This window comes from Tachyglossus aculeatus, unplaced genomic scaffold (assembly GCF_015852505.1).
Source record: "Tachyglossus aculeatus isolate mTacAcu1 unplaced genomic scaffold, mTacAcu1.pri scaffold_101_arrow_ctg1, whole genome shotgun sequence".
Classification (NCBI taxonomy): domain Eukaryota; kingdom Metazoa; phylum Chordata; class Mammalia; order Monotremata; family Tachyglossidae; genus Tachyglossus; species Tachyglossus aculeatus.
The window spans coordinates 647,702-666,346 of record NW_024044842.1 but is presented as its reverse complement, the minus strand read 5'-3'; the positions used below and the strand labels follow the sequence as shown (position 1 = coordinate 666,346).

At 54.0% G+C, this 18,645-nt stretch overlaps 1 protein-coding gene across 1 annotated transcript in view; it reads left to right on the top strand.

Annotated features, from left to right (window-relative positions):
- Positions 1-18,645, top strand: part of COL11A2 (collagen type XI alpha 2 chain) — a gene marked incomplete at its 5' end in the record, with an annotated part of 220,222 nt that overhangs the window by 24,108 nt on the left and 177,469 nt on the right. The window contains 3 exon segments of the mRNA XM_038742186.1: positions 9,949-10,110; positions 10,214-10,418; positions 15,104-15,266. Of these exon segments, the coding sequence (XP_038598114.1) occupies positions 9,949-10,110; positions 10,214-10,418; positions 15,104-15,266 (530 nt within the window).

Genomic DNA, 18,645 nt, shown 5'->3' with positions numbered 1-18,645 from the left:
CTCAGACTTTTAGTCAGTCTCAGTCTCTCAGACACTGAGTCTCTGAGTCTCAGATGCTGAGTCGCTCAGTCTCTGAGTGTCTCTCACAGTCTCTGAGTGTCTCTCAGCCTCTGTGTCTCTCAGACCCTGAGTCTCTCAGACTGGGACTCAATCTCTGAGTCTCTCAGACTCTGAGTCTCTTGGACTCTGAGTGTCTCTCTCAGACTTTTAGTCAGTCTCTCGGTCTCTCAGTCTCTCAGACCCTGAGTCTCTCAGATTGGGACTCAATCTCTGAGTCTCTGAGTCTCTCAGACACTGAATCTCTTGGACTCTGAGTGTCTCTCAGACTTTTAGTCAGTCTCTCAGACACTGAGTCTCTGAGTATCAGGTGCTGAGTCTCTCCGTCTCTGAGTGTCTCTCAGTCTCTGAGTGTCTCTGTCCGGCTCTGTGTCTCTCAGACTCTCTCAGACACTGAGTCTCTCTGTCTCTAGACCCTGAGTCTCTCAGACTGGGACTCAATCTCTGAGTCTCTCAGACACCGAGTCTCTTGGACTCTGAGTGTCTCTCTCAGACTTTTAGTCTCTGAGTCTCTCGGTCTCTCAGTCTCTCAGACACTGAGTCTCTGAGTCTCAGATGCTGAGTCGCTCAGTCTCTGAGTGTCTCTCACAGTCTCTGAGTGTCTCTCAGCCTCTGTGTCTCTCAGACCCTGAGTCTCTCAGACTGGGACTCAATCTCTGAGTCTCTCAGACTCTGAGTCTCTTGGACTCTGAGTGTCTCTCTCAGACTTTTAGTCAGTCTCTCGGTCTCTCAGTCTCTCAGACCCTGAGTCTCTCAGATTGGGACTCAATCTCTGAGTCTCTGAGTCTCTCAGACACTGAATCTCTTGGACTCTGAGTGTCTCTCAGACTTTTAGTCAGTCTCTCAGACACTGAGTCTCTGAGTATCAGGTGCTGAGTCTCTCAGTCTCTGAGTGTCTCTCAGTCTCTGAGTGTCTCTGTCTGGCTCTGTGTCTCTCAGACTCTCTCAGACACTGAGTCTCTCTGTCTCTAGACCCTGAGTCTCTCAGACTGGGACTCAATCTCTGAGTCGCTGAGTCTCTGAGACACTGAGTCTCTTGGACTCTGAGTGTCTCTCTGACTTTTAGTCTCTGAGTCTCTCAGTCTCTTGGTCTCTCCGTCTCTCAGACACTGAGTCTCTCTGTCTCTGGACCTTGAGTCTCTCAGACTGGGACTCAATCTCTGAGTCAGTCTCTGAGTCTCTCAGACACTGAATCTCTTGGACTTTGAGTGTCTCTCTCAGACTTTTAGTCTCTGAGTCTCTCAGTCTCTCGGTCTCTCAGTCTCTCAGACACTAAATCTCGGAGTCTCAGATGCTGAGTCTCTCAGTCTCTGAGTGTCTCTCAGTCTCTGAGTGTCTCTGTCCGGCTCTAGGTCTCTCAGACACTGAGTGTCTCTATCTCTAGACCCTGAGTCTCTCAGACTGGGACTCAATCTCTGAGTCTCTCAGACACTGAGTCTCTTGGACTCTGAGTGTCTCTCTCAGACGTTTAGTCTCTGAATCTGAGTCTCTCGGTCTCTCAGTCTCTCAGTGTTTCTCTCAGTCTCTGAGTGTCTCTGTCCGGCTCTGTGTCTCTCAGACACTGAGTCTCTCTGTCTCTAGACCCTGAGTCTCTCAGACTGGGGCTCAATCTCTGCATCTCTCAGTCTCTGAGTCTCTCAGACACTGAGTCTCTTGGACTCTGAGTGTCTCTCTCAGACTTTTAGTCTCTGAGTCTCTCGGTCTCTCAGTCTCTCAGACACTAAATCTCGGAGTCTCAGATGCTGAGTCTCTCAGTCTCTGACTGTCTCTCTCAGTCTCTGAGCATCTCTCAGACCCTGAGTCTCTCAGACTGGGACTCAATCTCTGAGTCTCTCAGTCTCTGAGTCTCTCAGACACTGAGTCTCTTGGACTCTGAGTGTCTCTCTCAGACTTTTAGTCTCTGAATCTCTCGGTCTCTCAGTCTCTCAGACACTAAATCTCTGAGTCTCAGATGCTGAGTCTCTCAGTCTCTGAGTGTCTCTCTCAGTCTCTGACTGTCTCTCTCTCAGTCTCTCAGTCTCTCAGACACTGAGTCTCTTGGAGTCTGAGTGTCTCTCTCAGACTTTTAGTCTCTGAGTCTCTCAGTCTCTGAGACTCTCATTCTCTCAGACACTGTCTCTCAGTCTCTGAGTGTCTCTCAGGCTCTGTGTCTCTCAGACACTGAGTCTCTCTGTCTCTAGACACTGAGTCTCTCAAACTGGGACTCAATCTCTGAGTCTCTCAGTCTCTGAGTCTCTCAGTCTCTGAGACTCTCAGTCTCTCAGACACTGAGTCTCTCAGTCTCTGAGTGTCTCTCAGTCTCTGAGTGTCTCTCAGGCTCTGTGTCTCTCAGACACTGAGTCTCTCTGTCTCTAGACACTGAGTCTCTCAGACTGGGACTCAATCTCTGAGTCTCTCAGTCTCTGAGTCTCTCAGACACTGAGTCTCTTGGACTCTGAGTGTCTCTCTCAGACTTTTAGTCAGTCTCTCAGTCTCTCAGACATTGAGTCTCTGAGTGTCTCTCTCAGTCTCTGAGTGTCTCTCTCCGGCTCTGTGTCATCGCCCCATGAATCCCATGATAACGATGACGCCGATAATGCTAATAATTGACGAGGAGAGGATTTGTTGAGCACATAGTCAGCGCCCCATGAATCCCATGATAATGATGACGCCGATAATGCTAATAATTGATGATGAGTTGATTTGTTGAGCTGATAGTCAGCGCCTCACGAGTACCAGCGCTTAGAACGGGGCTGTGCACATAGTAAGCGCTTAATAAATGCCATCATCATTATTATCCGTATTACCATGGTAGCGATGACACTGATAATACTAATAATTGGTGATGATGGGATTTCTTTAATGCTAATAATTGACGGAGGGGATTTGTTGAGCACATAGTCAGCACCTCACGAGTCCCATGATAACGATGATGCCGATAATGCTAATTATTGACGATGAGGGGATTTGTTGAGCACATAGTCAGCGCCTCACGAATCCCATGATAAGGACGACATGTTTAGAACGGTGCTTTGCACATAGTAAGCGCTTAATAAATGCCATCATTATTATTATCATTACCATGATAGCGATGACACTGATAATGCTAATAATTGACGATGAGGGGATTTGTTGAGCACATAGTCAGCGCCTCATGAGTCCCATGATAACGATGACGCCGATAATGCTAATAATTGACGATGAGGGGATTTGTTGAGCACATAGTCAACGCCTCACGAGTCCCATGATAACGATGATGCCGATAATGCTAATTATTGACAATGAGGACTTTTGTTGAGCACATAGTCAGCGCCTCATGAATCCCATGATAAGGATGACACGATTAGAACGGTGCTTTACACATAGTAAGCGCTTAATAAATGCCATCATTATTATTATTACCATGATAGTGATGACACTGATAATGCTAATAATTGATTATGAGGGGATTTGTTGAGCACATAGTCAGCGCCTCACGAGTCCCATGATAACGATGATGCCGATAATGCTAATAATTGACGATGAGGGGATTTGTTGAGCACATAGTCAGCGCCTCACGAACCCCATGGTAATGACGACACGGTTAGAACGGTGCTTTGCACATAGTAAGCGCTTAATAAACGCCATCATTTTTATTATTACCATGATAAGAATGACACTGATAATGCTAATAATTGACGATGAGGGGATTTGTTGAGCACATAGTCAGCGCCTCACGAGTCCCATGATAACAATGATGCTGATAATGCTAATTATTGACGATGGGGGCATTTGTTGAGCGTATAGTCAGCGCCTCACGAGTCCCATGATAATGACGACACAGATCGGTGCTTTGTACATAGTAACCGCTTAATAAATGCCATCATTATTATTATTACCATGATAGTGACGACACTGATAATGCTAATTATTGACGATAAGGGCATTTGTTGAGCACATAGTCAGCGCCTCACAAGTCCCACGATAACGATGACGCCGATGATGCTAATAATTGACGATGAGGGCATTTGTTGAGCACATAGTCAGCGCCTCACGAGTCCCATGATAACGATGACGCCGATGATGCTAATAATTGACGATGAGGGGATTTGTTGAGCACATAGTCAGTGCCTCATGAATCCCATGATAACAATGACACCGATAATGCTAATTAATGACGATGAGGGCATTTGTTGAGCACATAGAGCCTCACGAGTCCCATGATAATGATGATGCTGATAATGCTAATTATTGACGATGAGGGCATTTGTTGAGCACATAGTCAGCGCCTCACGAATCCCATGATAAGGACGACATGATTAGAACGGTGCTTTGCACATAGTAAGCGCTTAATAAATGCCATCATTATTATTATCATTACCATGATAGCGATGACACTGATAATGCTAATAATTGACGATGAGGGGATTTGTTGAGCACATAATCAGCGCCTCATGAATACCATGATAGCGATGACGCCGATAACGCTAATTATTGACGATGAGGGGATTTGTTGAGCACATAGTCAGCGCTTCACGAGTCTCATGATAACAATGATGCTGATAATGCTAATTATTGATGATGAGGATATTTGTTGAGCACATAGTCAGTGCCTCACGAACCCCATGATAATGACGACACGGTTAGAACAGTGCTTTGCACATAGCGCTTAATAAACGCCATCATTTTTATTATTACCATGATAGCGATGACACTGATAATGCTAATAATTGATTATGAGGGGATTTGTTGAGCGCATAGTCAGCGCCTCACGAGTCCCATGATAACAATGATGCTGATAATGCTAATTATTGACGATGAGGGGATTTGTTGAGCACATAGTCAGCGCCTCATGAGTCCCATGATAAGGATGACACGATTAGAACGGTGCTTTGCACATAGTAAGCGCTTAATAAACGCCATCATTTTTATTATTACCATGATAGCGATGACACTGATAATGCTAATAATTGACGATGAGGGGATTTGTTGAGCACATAATCAGCGCCTCATGAATACCATGATAGTGATGACGCTGATAATGCTAAGTATTGACGATGAGGGGATTTGTTGAGCACATAGTCAGCGCCTCACAAGTCCCATGATAACGATGATGCCGATGATGCTAATAATTGACGATGAGGGCATTTGTTGAGTGCATAGTCAGCGCCTCACGAGTCCCATGATAACGATGACGCCGATAATGCTAATAATTGATGATGAGGGGATTTGTTGAGCACATAGTCAGCGCCTCATGAGTCCCATGATAACGATGATGCCGATAATGCTAATAATTGATGCTGAGGGGATTTGTTGAGCACATGGTCAGCGCCTCACGAGTCCCATGATAACAATGATGCTGATAATGCTAATTATTGACGATGAGGGGATTTGTTGAGCACATAGTCAGCGCCTCACGAACCCCATGGTAATGACGACACGGTTAGAACGGTGCTTTGCACATAGTAAGCGCTTAATAAATGCCATCATTTTTATTATTACCATGATAACAATGACACTGATAATGCTAATAATTGACGATGAGGGGATTTGTTGAGCACATAGTCAGCGCCTCACGAGTCCCATGATAACAGTGATGCCGATAATGCTAATAATTGACGATGAGGGGATTTGTTGAGCACATAGTCAGCGCCTCATGAGTCCCATGATAAGGATGACACGATTAGAACGGTGCTTTGCACATAGTAAGCGCTTAATAAACGCCATCATTTTTATTATTGCCATGATAGCGATGACACTGCTAATGCTAATAATTGACGATGAGGGGATTTGTTGAGCACATAGTCAGCGCCTCATGAGTCCCATGATAACGATGATGCCGATAATGCTAATTATTGACGATGGGGGCATTTGTTGAGCGTATAGTCAGCGCCTCACGAGTCCCATGATAATGACGACACAGATCGGTGCTTTGTACATAGTAACCGCTTAATAAATGCCATCATTATTATTATTACCATGATAGTGACGACACTGATAATGCTAATTATTGACGATAAGGGCATTTGTTGAGCACATAGTCAGCGCCTCACAAGTCCCACGATAACGATGACGCCGATGATGCTAATAATTGACGATGAGGGGATTTGTTGAGCACATAGTCAGTGCCTCATGAATCCCATGATAACAATGACACCGATAATGCTAATTAATGACGATGAGGGGATTTGTTGAGCACATAGTCAGCGCCTCACGAGTCCCATGATAACGATGATGCTAATAATTGATGATGAGGGGATTTACTGAGCCACATAGTCAGCGCCTCAGGAGTCCCATGATAGCGATGGCACCGATAATGCTAATAATTGCTGCTGCTGAAGGTATTTGTGAAGCGCTGACTGTGTGCCAAGCGCCGCGCTGGACCGCGGCCTTGTGATGATGGGTTGTGCAGATGGGCATCCGCTCCGCGTGGCAGGGGAGGGACCGAGGCCCAGGGAGGCGAGGTGACTTGGCCAAGGTCACGCGGCCGACGCGTGACCCCCCTTCTAGACCGCGAGCCCGCCGTTGGGCAGGGGCCGTCTCTCGATGTGGCCGACTTGGACTTCCCAAGCGCTTAGTCCAGTGCTCTGCGCACAGGAAGCGCTCAATAAATACGATTGAATGAATGAATGACGCGCGGCGGAGCCAGGATTGGGACCCGGGCCCGGCCCACTAGGCCGCGCCGCTGCTCTGGTCTCCCCGTGGGCCTTTCCCCAAGCGCTGAGCACCGAATAGGCGCTCAATAAATAGCACTGATGCATCCATCCATCGAAGCCCCCGAGGGTTCTCTCCGTGCCCCCTCCCCAGTACAGGCCGTTTGCCCTCCGCTCCCCCTCCTCCTCTTCCTCCTCCTCCTCGCCTTCCTCTTCCTCTTCTCCCTCCTGCTCCTCCTCCTCACCTTCCTCTTCCTCCTCTTCTTCCTCCTCCTTTCTCCTTCTTTTCCTCTTCCTTCTCCTGCTCCTTTCTCCTCCTCCTCCCCCTCCTCCTTCTCTTCTTCCTCCTCCTCTTCATCCTCCTCTCTTCTCCTCCCCCTCTTCCTCCTCCTTTCTCCTTCTCTTGCTCTTCCCCTTCCTTCTCTTCTTCCTCCGCCTCACCTTCCTCTTCCTCTTCTTCCTCCTCCTCTTCCGTCTCCTTTCTCCTCCTCCTTTCCCCTTCTCTTCCTGCTCCTTTCTCCTCCTCCTTTCTCCTTCTCTTGCTCTTCCCCCTCCTCCTTCTCTTCTTCCTCCTCCTCACCTTCCTCTTCCTCCTCCTTTCTCTTCCTTGTCCTTTCTCCTCCTCCTCTTCATCCTCCTCTTCCTCCTCCTTTCTCCTCCTCCTTTCTCTTTCTCTTCCTCCTCCTTTCTCCTCTTGCTCTTCCCCCTCCTTCTCTTCTTCCTCCTCCTCCTCTTCATCCTCCTTTCTCCTCTTCCTCCTCCTTTCTCCTCTCTTCATCCTCCTTTTCTTCCTCTTCCTCCTCCTCCTTTTCTTCCTCTTCCTCCTCCTCCTTTTCTTCCTCTTCCTCCTCCTCCTTTTCTTCCTCTTCCTCCTCCTCCTCCTCCTCTCTTCATCCTCCTTTCTCCTCCTCCTTTCTTTCTCTTCCTCCTCCTTTCTCCTCTCTTCCTCCTCCTCCTTTTCTTCCTCTTCCTCCTCCTCCTCTCCTCCTCCTCCTCCTCCTCCTTCTCTTCCTCTTCCTCCTGTCTTTCCTCCCCTCTTCTTCCTCCTCCCCCTCCTCCTGCCCTTCCTCCTCCTCCTCCTTCTCTTCCTCTTCTTCCTTCTCCTCTTCTTCCTCCTCCTCCTCCTCCTCCTCTTTCTCTTCTTCCCCCTCCTCCTGTCTTTCCTCCCCTCCTCTTCTTCCTCCTCCCCTCCTCCTCCTGCCCTTCCTCCTCTCTTCCTCCTCCTCCTCCTTTCTCCTTCTCTTGCTCTTCCCCCTCCTTCTCCTCCTCTTCTTCCTCCTCCTCACTTCCTCTTCCCCCTCCTCTTCATCCTCCTTTCTCCTCTCTTCCTCCTCCTCCTTCTCTTCCTCTTCTTCCTCCTCCTCCTCCTTCTCTTCCTCCCCCTCCTCCTCTCCTCTTCCTCTTCCTTCCTCCTCCTCCTCTTCCTCCTCCTTTTCCTCCTCCTTTCTCCTCCTCCTCCTTTCGCTTTCTCTTCCTCCTCCTTTCCCCTTCTCTTGCTCTTCTTCCTCCTCCTCTTCATCCTCCTTTCTCCTCCTCCTCCTCTTCCTCCTCCCCCTCCTCCCCCTGCCCGTCCTCCTCCTCCCCCTCCTCCCCTCCTCTTCCTCCCCCTCGCGCCCCGCGTCCCCCTCTCCCCCCCTAAGAGATGGATTCGGCAGATGTTGCCTCTGTGCTTGCAGGCTGGGCTGGGGGCCAGAGACAGCCAGAGACAGCCAGAGACAGGCACAGAGGTAGGGAGAGAAAGAGACAGAGACACAGAGGAGACACAGAGGAGACACAGAGACGGAGACTGAGAAAGAGACGGAAACACGGAGGTAGAGACAGAGAGACAAAGACGGAGACACAGAGGTAGAGACAGAGACAGAGACAGAGACACAGAGAGGTGGAGACAGAGAGAGAGAGAGAGATGTCTGCCCGCTCCCCCTTCCAATGCCAGCGCCCTTCCCCTCCCGGCCTCGTGCCCAGGCCCACCCCGCGTCCCCCTCCGCGTGGTCCGGCCGGCCGCGGGGCCCCGTCCGCGTACCCCGGCTGACCCCGGGCCCGTCTCCACGTGTCCCCGAGTCCCCGTCCGTATGCTCCGGCCGACCCCGTGTCCCTCTCCGTGTGCCCCGGGCGGCCCCGCGGCCCCGTCCGTGTGCCCCGGCCTACCCCGTGTCTGCGGTCCGTGTGCCCCGGCCAACCCCGTGTCCCTCTCCGTGTGTTCCCCGGATGTCCCGTGTCCCCATCTATGTGCCCCGTGTGTCCCGTGTCCCCATCCGTGTGCTCCGGCCTACCCCGTGTCCCTCTCTGTGCACCCTGGATGTCCCTGCGTCCCCATCTGTGTGCCCCGGCCTACCCCGCGTCCTTCTCCGTGTGCCCCGGATGTCCCCTGTCCCCATCCGTGTGCTCCGTCCGACCCCGTGTCCGCGGCCCACGTGCTCCGGTCTACCCCGTGTCCCTCTCCGTGTGCCCCACTTGTCCCCATCCGTATGTCCCGGCCAGCCCCGTGTCCCTCTCCGTGTGCTCCGGATGTCCCTGCGTCCCCGTCCGCGTGCCCCGGCCTACCCCGTGTCCCCCTCCGCGTGCCCCGGATGTCCCTGCGTCCCCATCTGCGTGCCCCGGCCAACTCTGTGTCCCCCTCCGCGTGTCCCGGATGTCCCTGCGTCTCCATCTGTGTGCCCCGGCCTACCCTGTGCCCTTCTCCATGTGCCCCGGCCTACCCTGTGTCCTTCTCCGTGTGCCCCGGATGTCCCCCATCCCCATCCGTGTGCCCCGTCCGACCCCGTGTCCGCGGCCCACGTGCTCCGGTCTACCCCGTGTCCCTCTCCGTGTGCCCCAGTTGTCCCCATCCGTAGGCCCCGGCCATCCCCGTGTCCCTCTCCGTGTGCCCCGGATGTCCCTGCGTCCCCGTCCGCGTGCCCCGGCCAACCCCGTGTCCCTCTCCGTGTGCCCCAGATGTCCCTACGTCCCCATCTGTGTGCCCCGGCCTACCCTGTGTCCTTCTCCGTGTGCCCCGGATGTCCCCTGTCCCCATCCACGTGCTCTGGTCTACCCCGTGTCCCTCTCCGTGTGCCCTGGATGTCCCGTGTCCCCGTCCGCGTGTCCCGGCCTACTCCGTGTCTGCGGTCCGCGTGCCCCGGATGTCCCTGCGTCCCCGTCCGCGTGCCCCGGCCTACCCCGCGTCCTTCTCCGCGTGCCCCGGATGTCCCCCGTCCCCATCCGCGTGCCCGCGTCCCCCCCCCGCGTGCCCCGGATGTCCCCGCGTCCCCGTCCGACCCCGCGCCCGCCTCCCGTGTGCCCGCAGGTGCCCCCGTGGACATCCTCCAGGCCCTGGGCTTCCCCTCGCTGCCCGAAGGCGTGCGGCGGGTGGGCGGCGGGTTCTGCCCTCCGGGATCCGGGGGCCTGGGGGCCTATCGGCTCCGCCGCCCGGCCCAGCTCAGCGCGCCCACCTCCCAGCTCTTCCCAGGTACCACCGAGTCGCGGGTCCGGGGGTCTCGGGCGGGCTGGGGGGCGGGGGCACCGTGCGGGGGAAGGCCCGCACCCTGACGGGCTCCTCCTTCGGGGGCCAGGGGGCTTCCCGGCGGACTTCTCGGTGGTGGCGGTGGTCCGCGGGGAGGCGGGGGCCCCCCTGTTGGGGCTGTACAGCGGGCAGGGCGTGCAGCAGCTGGGCGTCCACCTGGGCCGGCCCCTCGGCTTCCTCTACCGCGACCAGGCCGGGCGGCCCCCGCCCCATCGCCAGCCCCGCTTCCCCGGACTCGACCTGGACGACGGAAAGTGAGTGGCGGCTCCCCCAGCCTCGTGACCCTTGACCTTTCCCCTGCTTGACCCACTGAGTCTTCCTATTCATTCATTCATCCATTCAATCGTATTTATTGAGCGCTTACTGTGTGCAGAGCACTGGACTAAGCGCCCTCCTCTCCCCTGCTTGACCGACTGAGCCCCCCCCATTCATTCATTCATCCATTCAATCGTATTTATTGAGCGCTTACTGTGTGCAGAGCACTGGACTAAGCGCCCTCCTCTCCCCTGCTTGACCGACTGAGCCCCCCCCATTCATTCATTCATCCATTCAATCGTATTTATTGAGCGCTTACTGTGTGCAGAGCACTGGACTAAGCACCTTCCCCCATGACCCCCAACCTCCCACCCTCCTCTCCCCTGCTTGACCGACTGAGCCCCCCATTCATTCATTCATTCATTCATTCATTCATCCGTCCATTCAATCGTATTTATTGAGCGCTTACTGTGTGCAGAGCACTGGACTAAGCGCCCTCCTCTCCCCTGCTTGACCGACTGAGCCCCCCATTCATTCATTCATTCGTCCATTCAATCGTATTTATTGAGCGCTTACTGTGTGCAGAGCACTGGAATAAGCGCCCTCCTCTCCCCTGCTTGACCGACTGAGTCCCCCCATTCATTCATTCATTCATTCATTCATCCATTCTATCGTATTTATTGAGCGCTTACTGTGTGCAGAGCACTGGACTAAGCGCCCTCCTCTCCCCTGCTTGACCGACTGAGCCCCCCTCATTCATTCATTCATCCACTCAATCGCATTTATTGAGCACTTACTGTGTGCAGAGCACTGGACTAAGCGCCCTCCTCTCCCCTGCTTGACCGGCTGAGCCCCTCCCATTCATTCATTCATCCACTCAATCGTATTTATTGAGCGCTTACTGTGTGCAGAGCACTGGACTGAGCGCCCTCCTCTCCCCTGCTTGACCGACTGAGCCCCCCCATTCATTCATTCATTCATTCGTCCATTCAATCGTATTTATTGAGCGCTTACTGTGTGCAGAGCACTGGAATAAGCTCCCTCCTCTCCCCTGCTTGACCGACTGAGTCCCCCCATTCATTCATTCATTCATTCATTCATTCGTCCATTCAATCGTATTTATTGAGCGCTTACTGTGTGCAGAGCACTGGACTGAGCGCCCTCCTCTCCCCTGCTTGACCGGCTGAGCCCCCCCCATTCATTCATTCATTCATCCATTCAATCGTATTTATTGAGCGCTTACTGTGTGCAGAGCACTGGGCTAAGCGCCCTCCTCTCCCCTGCTTGACCGACCGAGCCCCCCCATTCATTCATTCATTCGTCCATTCAATCGTATTTATTGAGCACTTACTGTGTGCAGAGCACTTGACTAAGCGCTTTCCTCTCCCCTGCTTGACCGACTGAGCCCCCCCATTCATTCATTCATTCATTCGTCCATTCAATCGTATTTATTGAGCGCTTACTGTGTGCAGAGCACTGGACTAAGCACCCTCCTCTCCCCTGCTTGACCGACTGAGCCCCCCCATTCACTCATTCGTTCATTCGTCCATTCAATCGTATTTATTGAGCGCTTACTGTGTGCAGAGCACTGGACTAAGCGCCCTCCTCTCCCCTGCTTGACCGGCTGAGCCCCTCCCATTCATTCATTCATCCACTCAATCGTATTTATTGAGCGCTTACTGTGTGCAGAGCACTGGACTAAGCGCCCTCCTCTACCCTGCTTGACCGACTGAGCCCCCCTCATTCATTCATTCATCCACTCAATCGTATTTATTGAGTGCTTACTGCGTGCAGAGCACTGGACTAAGCGCCCTCATCTCCCCTGCTTGACCGGCTGAGCCCCTCCCATTCATTCATTCATCCACTCAATCGCATTTATTGAGCACTTACTGTGTGCAGAGCACTGGACTAAGCGCCCTCCTCTCCCCTGCTTGACCGACTGAGCCCCCCCATTCATTCATTCGTTCATTCGTCCATTCAATCGTATTTATTGAGCGCTTACTGTGTGCAGAGCACTGGACTAAGCGCCCTCCCCCATGACCCCCGACCTTTCCCCTGCTTGACCGACTCAGCCCCCCTATTCATTCATCCATTCAATCATATTTATTGAGCGCTTACTGTGTGCAGAGCACTGGACTAAGCGCCCTCCCCCATGACCCCCGACCTTCCCCCTGCTTGACCCACTAAGCCCCCCATTCATTCATCCGTCCATTCAATCGTATTTATTGAGCGCTTACTGTGTGCAGAGCACTGGACTAAGCGCCCTCCTCTCCCCTGCTTGACCCACTGAGCCCCCCCCTTCATTCATTCATCCATTCAATCGTATTTATTGAGCGCTTACTGTGTGCAGAGCACTGGACTAAGCGCCCTCCTCTCCCCTGCTTGACCGACTGAGCCCCCCCATTCATTCATTCGTTCATTCGTCCATTCAATCGTATTTATTGAGCGCTTACTGTGTGCAGAGCACTGGGCTAAGCGCCCTCCTCTACCCTGCTTGACCGACTGAGCCCCCCCATTCATTCATTCATCCACTCAATCGTATTTATTGAGCACTTACTGTGTGCAGAGCACTGGACTAAGCGCCCTCCTCTCCCCTGCTTGACCGACTGAGCCCCCCCCATTCATTCATTCATCCATTCAATCGTATTTATTGAGCGCTTACTGTGTGCAGAGCACTGGACTAGGCGCCCTCCCCCGTGACCCCCGCCGTCCCGCCCTCCTCTCCCCTGCTTGACTGAATGACCCCCCCGTGACCCCTGACCTCCCACTGCCCTCCTCTCCGGCCCACGACCTCCCACCCCCTCCCCCTGTGACCTCTGACCTCCCGCTCCTCTCCTGGCCTCTCCCCTCCCCTCGCGGCCTCCTGACCCCTGGCCTCCGCCTCTCCCGTGACCCCTGACCTCCCACTCTCTTCTCCCCTGGTTGACTGACTGAGCCCCCCATGACCCCTGACCCTCCTCCTCTGTGACCTCTGACCTCCCACCCCTCCCCCATGACCTCTGACCTTCCCCTCCTCCCGGCCCCCCCGGCCCCTGGACCCCTGACCTCCCTCTCCCCCGTGACCCCTGACCTCCCACCCCCCTCTCCCCCGACTGACCACCTGACTAAGCCCCCAATGACCCCATGACCTCCCTCCCCCTTGACCCCTGACCCCCCACCCCTCCCTCCATGGCCTCCTTGGCTCTTGACCTCCCTCCCCCCAAGGCCCCCTGCCCTCCCTCCCCCTTAACCTCTGACCTCCCACCCCCCTCCTCCCAAGACCCCTGACCCCTTGACCTCCCTCCCCTTGACCCCTGACCTCCACCCCCTCCTTCCATGGCCTCCTGGCCCCTTGACCTCCCTCCCTCCATGGCCCCCTGACCCCTTGACCTCCCTCCCCCTTGACCCCTGACCTCCCACCCCCCTCCTCCCCACCTCCCGGCCTCTCCCCCCTTCCCCACAGGCCCCCTGACCTCCCACCCCTCCCTCCGTGGCCCCCTGACCCCTGACCTCCCTCCCCCTAGACCCCTGACCTCCCACCCTTCCCTCCATGGCCTCCTGACCCCTGACCTCCCACTCTCCTCCTCCCCAGCTCCCGGCCTCTCCCCCTTCCCCCAAGGCCCCCTGGCCCCTTGACCTCCCTCCCCCTTGACCCCTGACCCCCACCCCCTCCCTCCATAGCCTCCTGGCCCCTTGACCTCCCTCCCCCCAAGGCCCCCTGACCCCTTGACCTCCCTCCCTCTTGACCCCTGACCTCCCACCCTCCTCCTCCCCATCTCCCAGCCTCTCCCCCTTCCCCCAAGGTCCCCTGACCTCCCTCCCCCTTGACCCCTGACCTCCCACCCCTTCCCTCCATAGCCTTCTGGCCCCTTGACCTCCCTCCCCCTTGACCCCTGACCCCCCACCCCCCTCCTCCCCATCCCCCGGCCTCTTCCTCCTTCCCCCAGTGCCCCCTGACCTCCCTCCCCCTTGACCCCTGACCTCCCACCCCCTCCCTCCATGGCCTCCTGACCTCCCCCCAAGGCCCCCCGACCCCTTGACCTCCCTCCCCCTTAACCCCTGAATTCCCACCCCTTCCTCCAAGGCCCCCTGACCCCTTGACCTCCCTCCCCCTTGACCCCTGACCTCCCACCCCCTCCCTCCATGGCCTCCTGACCCTTGACCTCCCTCCCCCTTGACCCCTGACCCCCACCCCCCTCCTCCCCATCCCCCGGCCTCTTCCTCCTTCCCCCAGTGCCCCCTGACCTCCCTCCCCCTTGACCCCTGACCTCCCACCCCCTCCCTCCATGGCCTCCTGACCTCCCCCCAAGGCCCCCCGACCCCTTGACCTCCCTCCCCCTTAACCCCTGAACTCCCACCGCCTACCCCCAAGGCCCCCTGACCCCTTGACCTCCCTCCCCCTTGACCCCTGACCTCCCACCCTCCTCCTCCCCATCTCCCGGCCTCTCCCCCTTCCCCCAAGGCCCCCCGGCCTCCCTCCCCCTTGACCCCTGACCCCCACCCCCTCCCTCCATAGCCTCCTGACCTCCCTCCCCTTGACCCCTGACCTCCCACCCCCCTCCTCCCCCCAGGCCCCCTGACCTCCCACCCCTCCCTCCACGGCCTCCTGACCCCTGACCTCCCACCGCCCCTCTCCCCCTGACCCCGGCCCCCCAGGGGTCCCCGGGGTCAAAGGTCAGTCTCCCTCCTCCTCCCCCCCCCCCAGGTGGCACCGGCTGGCCATAGCCGTGCAGGGCCAATGGGTCACCGTCATCGTGGACTGCAAGAGGAGGGTGAGGCAGGCCCTCCCGCGCGGCCCCCGGCCCCGGCTGGACACCGACGGGGTCCTGCTCTTCGGGACCCGCGTACTAGACGACCAGGTCTTCGAGGTAACCGTCGGCCCACTTCCGGCCCGAGCCTCGCCTCCCGTCATCCCCCCAAGGGACCACCCTTCTCGGGGGGAGGGCGCTTACCGCAGCGCCCTGCCTGCAGTAAGCGCTCAGTCGATGCGATTGAATAGGTGAATGAACGGACGGATGAATGAAGGAAGTGCTTAGGACGGCGCTCCGTCAATACAAATGAATGAATAGATGAATGGATGGATGAATGAATGAATGACAGCGCTCCTTTCACAGTAAGCGCTCAATCAATGCGATTGAATAGATGAATGAATGGACGGATGAATGAAGGAAGTGCTTAGGACAGCGCTCCGTCAATGTGAATGAATGAATAGATGAATGGATGGATGAATGACAGCGCTCTTGTCGCGGTAAGCGCTCAATCGAGACGATTGAACAGATGGATGAATGAAGGAAGTGCTTAGGACAGCCCTCGGCACGCAGTAAGCGCTCAATCAATACGAATGAATGAACAGATGAATGAATGAGTGAATGACAGCGCTCTTTTCGCAGTAGGAACTCAATCAAGATGATTGAATTGATGAATGGATGGATGGATGAATGAAGGAAGTGCTTAGGACAGCGCTCCATCAATATGAATGAATGAATAGATGAATGGATGGATGAATGAATGAATGACAGCGCTCTTTTTGCAGTAAGCGCTCAATCAAGACGATTGAATAGGTGAATGAATGGACGGATGAATGAAGGAAGTGCTTAGGACAGCGCTCGGCAAGCAGTAAGCGCTCAGTCAATATGAATGAATGAATGGATGGATGGATGAGTGAATGACAGCGCTCTTTTTGCAGTAAGCGCTCAATCAAGACGATTGAATAGATGAATGAATGGATGGATGAATGAAGGAAGCGCTTAGGACAGCGCTCGGCACGCAGTAAGCGCTCAATCAATGCGAATGAATGGATGGATGGATGAATGAATGAATGACAGCACTCTTTGCGCAGTAAGCGCTCAATCAAGACGATTGAATTGATGAATGAATGGATGGATGAAGGAAGGAAGGGCTTAGGACAGCGCTCGGCACGCAGTAAGCACTCAATCAATACGAATGAATGGATGGATGGATGGATGAATGAATGACAGCGCTCTTTTTGCAGTAAGCGCTCAATCAAGACGATTGAATAGATGAATGAATGGATGGATGAATGAAGGAAGCGCTTAGGACAGCGCTCGGCACGCAGTAAGCGCTCAATCAATGCGAATGAATGGATGGATGGATGAATGAATGAATGACAGCGCTCTTTGCGCAGTAAGCGCTCAATCAAGACGATTGAATTGATGAATGAATGGATGGATGAAGGAAGGAAGGGCTTAGGACAGCGCTCGGCACGCAGTAAGCGCTCAATCAATGCGAATGAATGGATGGATGGATGAATGAGTGAATGACAGCGCTCTTTGCGCAGTAAGCGCTCAATCAAGACGATTGAATTGATGAATGAATGGATGGATGAAGGAAGGAAGGGCTTAGGACAGCGCTCGACACGCAGTAAGCGCTCAATCAATGCGAATGAATGGATGGATGGATGAATGAATGAATGACAGCGCTCTTTGCGCAGTAAGCGCTCAATCAAGACGATTGAATTGATGAATGAATGGATGGATGAAGGAAGGAAGGGCTTAGGACAGCGCTCGGCACGCAGTAAGCGCTCAATCAATATGAATGAATGAATGAATAGGTGAATGGATGGATGAATGAATGAATGACAGCGCTCTTTTCGCAGTAAGCGCTCAATGACTCCTGAGGGCTTAACCAAGGCCGCCATCATGGCGGATGAATGGAGAAATGAACGAAGCGCTTAGGACAGCGCTCTTCTCGCTGTAAGCGCCCTGTCAGAATGGATGAACAAATGAAGCGCTTAGTACAGCCCTCTTTTCTCAGTAAAGCGCTCAGTCAACTCGACTGAATGAAAGAAGAGGATCGAATGACTCCTGAGGGCTTAACCAAGGCCGCCATCATGGCGGGATGGATGACTGGAGAAATGAACGAAGCGCTTAGGACAGCGCTCTTTTCGCTGTAAGCGCTCAATCAGAATGGATGGATGGATGAATGAATGAATGAAGCGCTTAGGACAGCGCTCTCTTCTCAGTAAAGCGCTCAGTCAACTCAACTGAATGAATGAGCGGGATCGAATGACTCCTGAGGGCTTAACCAAGGCCGCCATCATGGCGGATGAATGGAGAAATGAACGAAGCGCTTAGGACAGCGCTCTTTTCGCTGTAAGCGCCCAATCTGAATGGATGAATGAATGAATGAAGCGCTTAGGACAGCGCTCTCTTCTCAGTAAAGCACTCAGCCAACTCGACTGAATGAATGAAGAGGATCGAATGACTCCTGAGGGCTTAACCAAGGCCGCCATCATGGCGGATGAATGGAGAAATGAACGCAGCGCTTAGGACAGCGCTCTTCTCGCTGTAAGCGCCCTGTCAGAATGGATGAATGAATGAAGCGCTTAGTACAGCCCTCTTTTCTCAGTAAAGCGCTCAGTCAACTCGACTGAATGAAAGAAGAGGATCGAATGACTCCTGAGGGCTTAACCAAGGCCGCCATCATGGCGGATGAATGGAGAAATGAACGAAGCGCTTAGGACAGCACTCTTTTTGCTGTAAGCGCTCCATCGGAATGGATGGATGAATGAATGAAGCGCTTAGGACAGCGCTTTTTTCGCAGTAAGCGCTCGATCAGAATGGATGGATGGATGAATGAATGAATGAAGCGCTTAGGACAGCGCTTTTTTCGCAGTAAGCGCTTGATCAATACAATTGAATAGATGAATGAATGGATGGATGAAGGAAGGAAGCGCTTAGGACAGCGCTGTTCACGCAGTAAACACTCAATTAATACGAATGAATGAATGAATGAACGAATGAAGCGCTTAGGACAGCGCTCTCTTCTCAGTAAAGCGCTCAGCCAACTCGACTGAATGAATGAAGAGGATCGAATGACTCCTGAGGGCTTAACCAAGGCCGCCATCATGGCGGATGAATGGAGAAATGAACGCAGCGCTTAGGACAGCGCTCTTCTCGCTGCAAGCGCCCAATCAGAATGGATGAACGAATGAAGCGCTTAGTACAGCCCTCTTTTCTCAGTAAAGCGCTCAGTCAACTCGACTGAATGAAAGAAGAGGATCGAATGACTCCTGAGGGCTTAACCAAGGCCGCCATCATGGCGGATGAATGGAGAAATGAACGAAGCGCTTAGGACAGCACTCTTTTCGCTGTAAGCGCTCCATCGGAATGGATGGATGGATGGATGAATGAATGAAGCGCTTAGGACAGCGCTTTTTTCGCAGTAAGCGCTCGATCAGAATGGATGGATGGATGAATGAATGAATGAAGCGCTTAGGACAGCGCT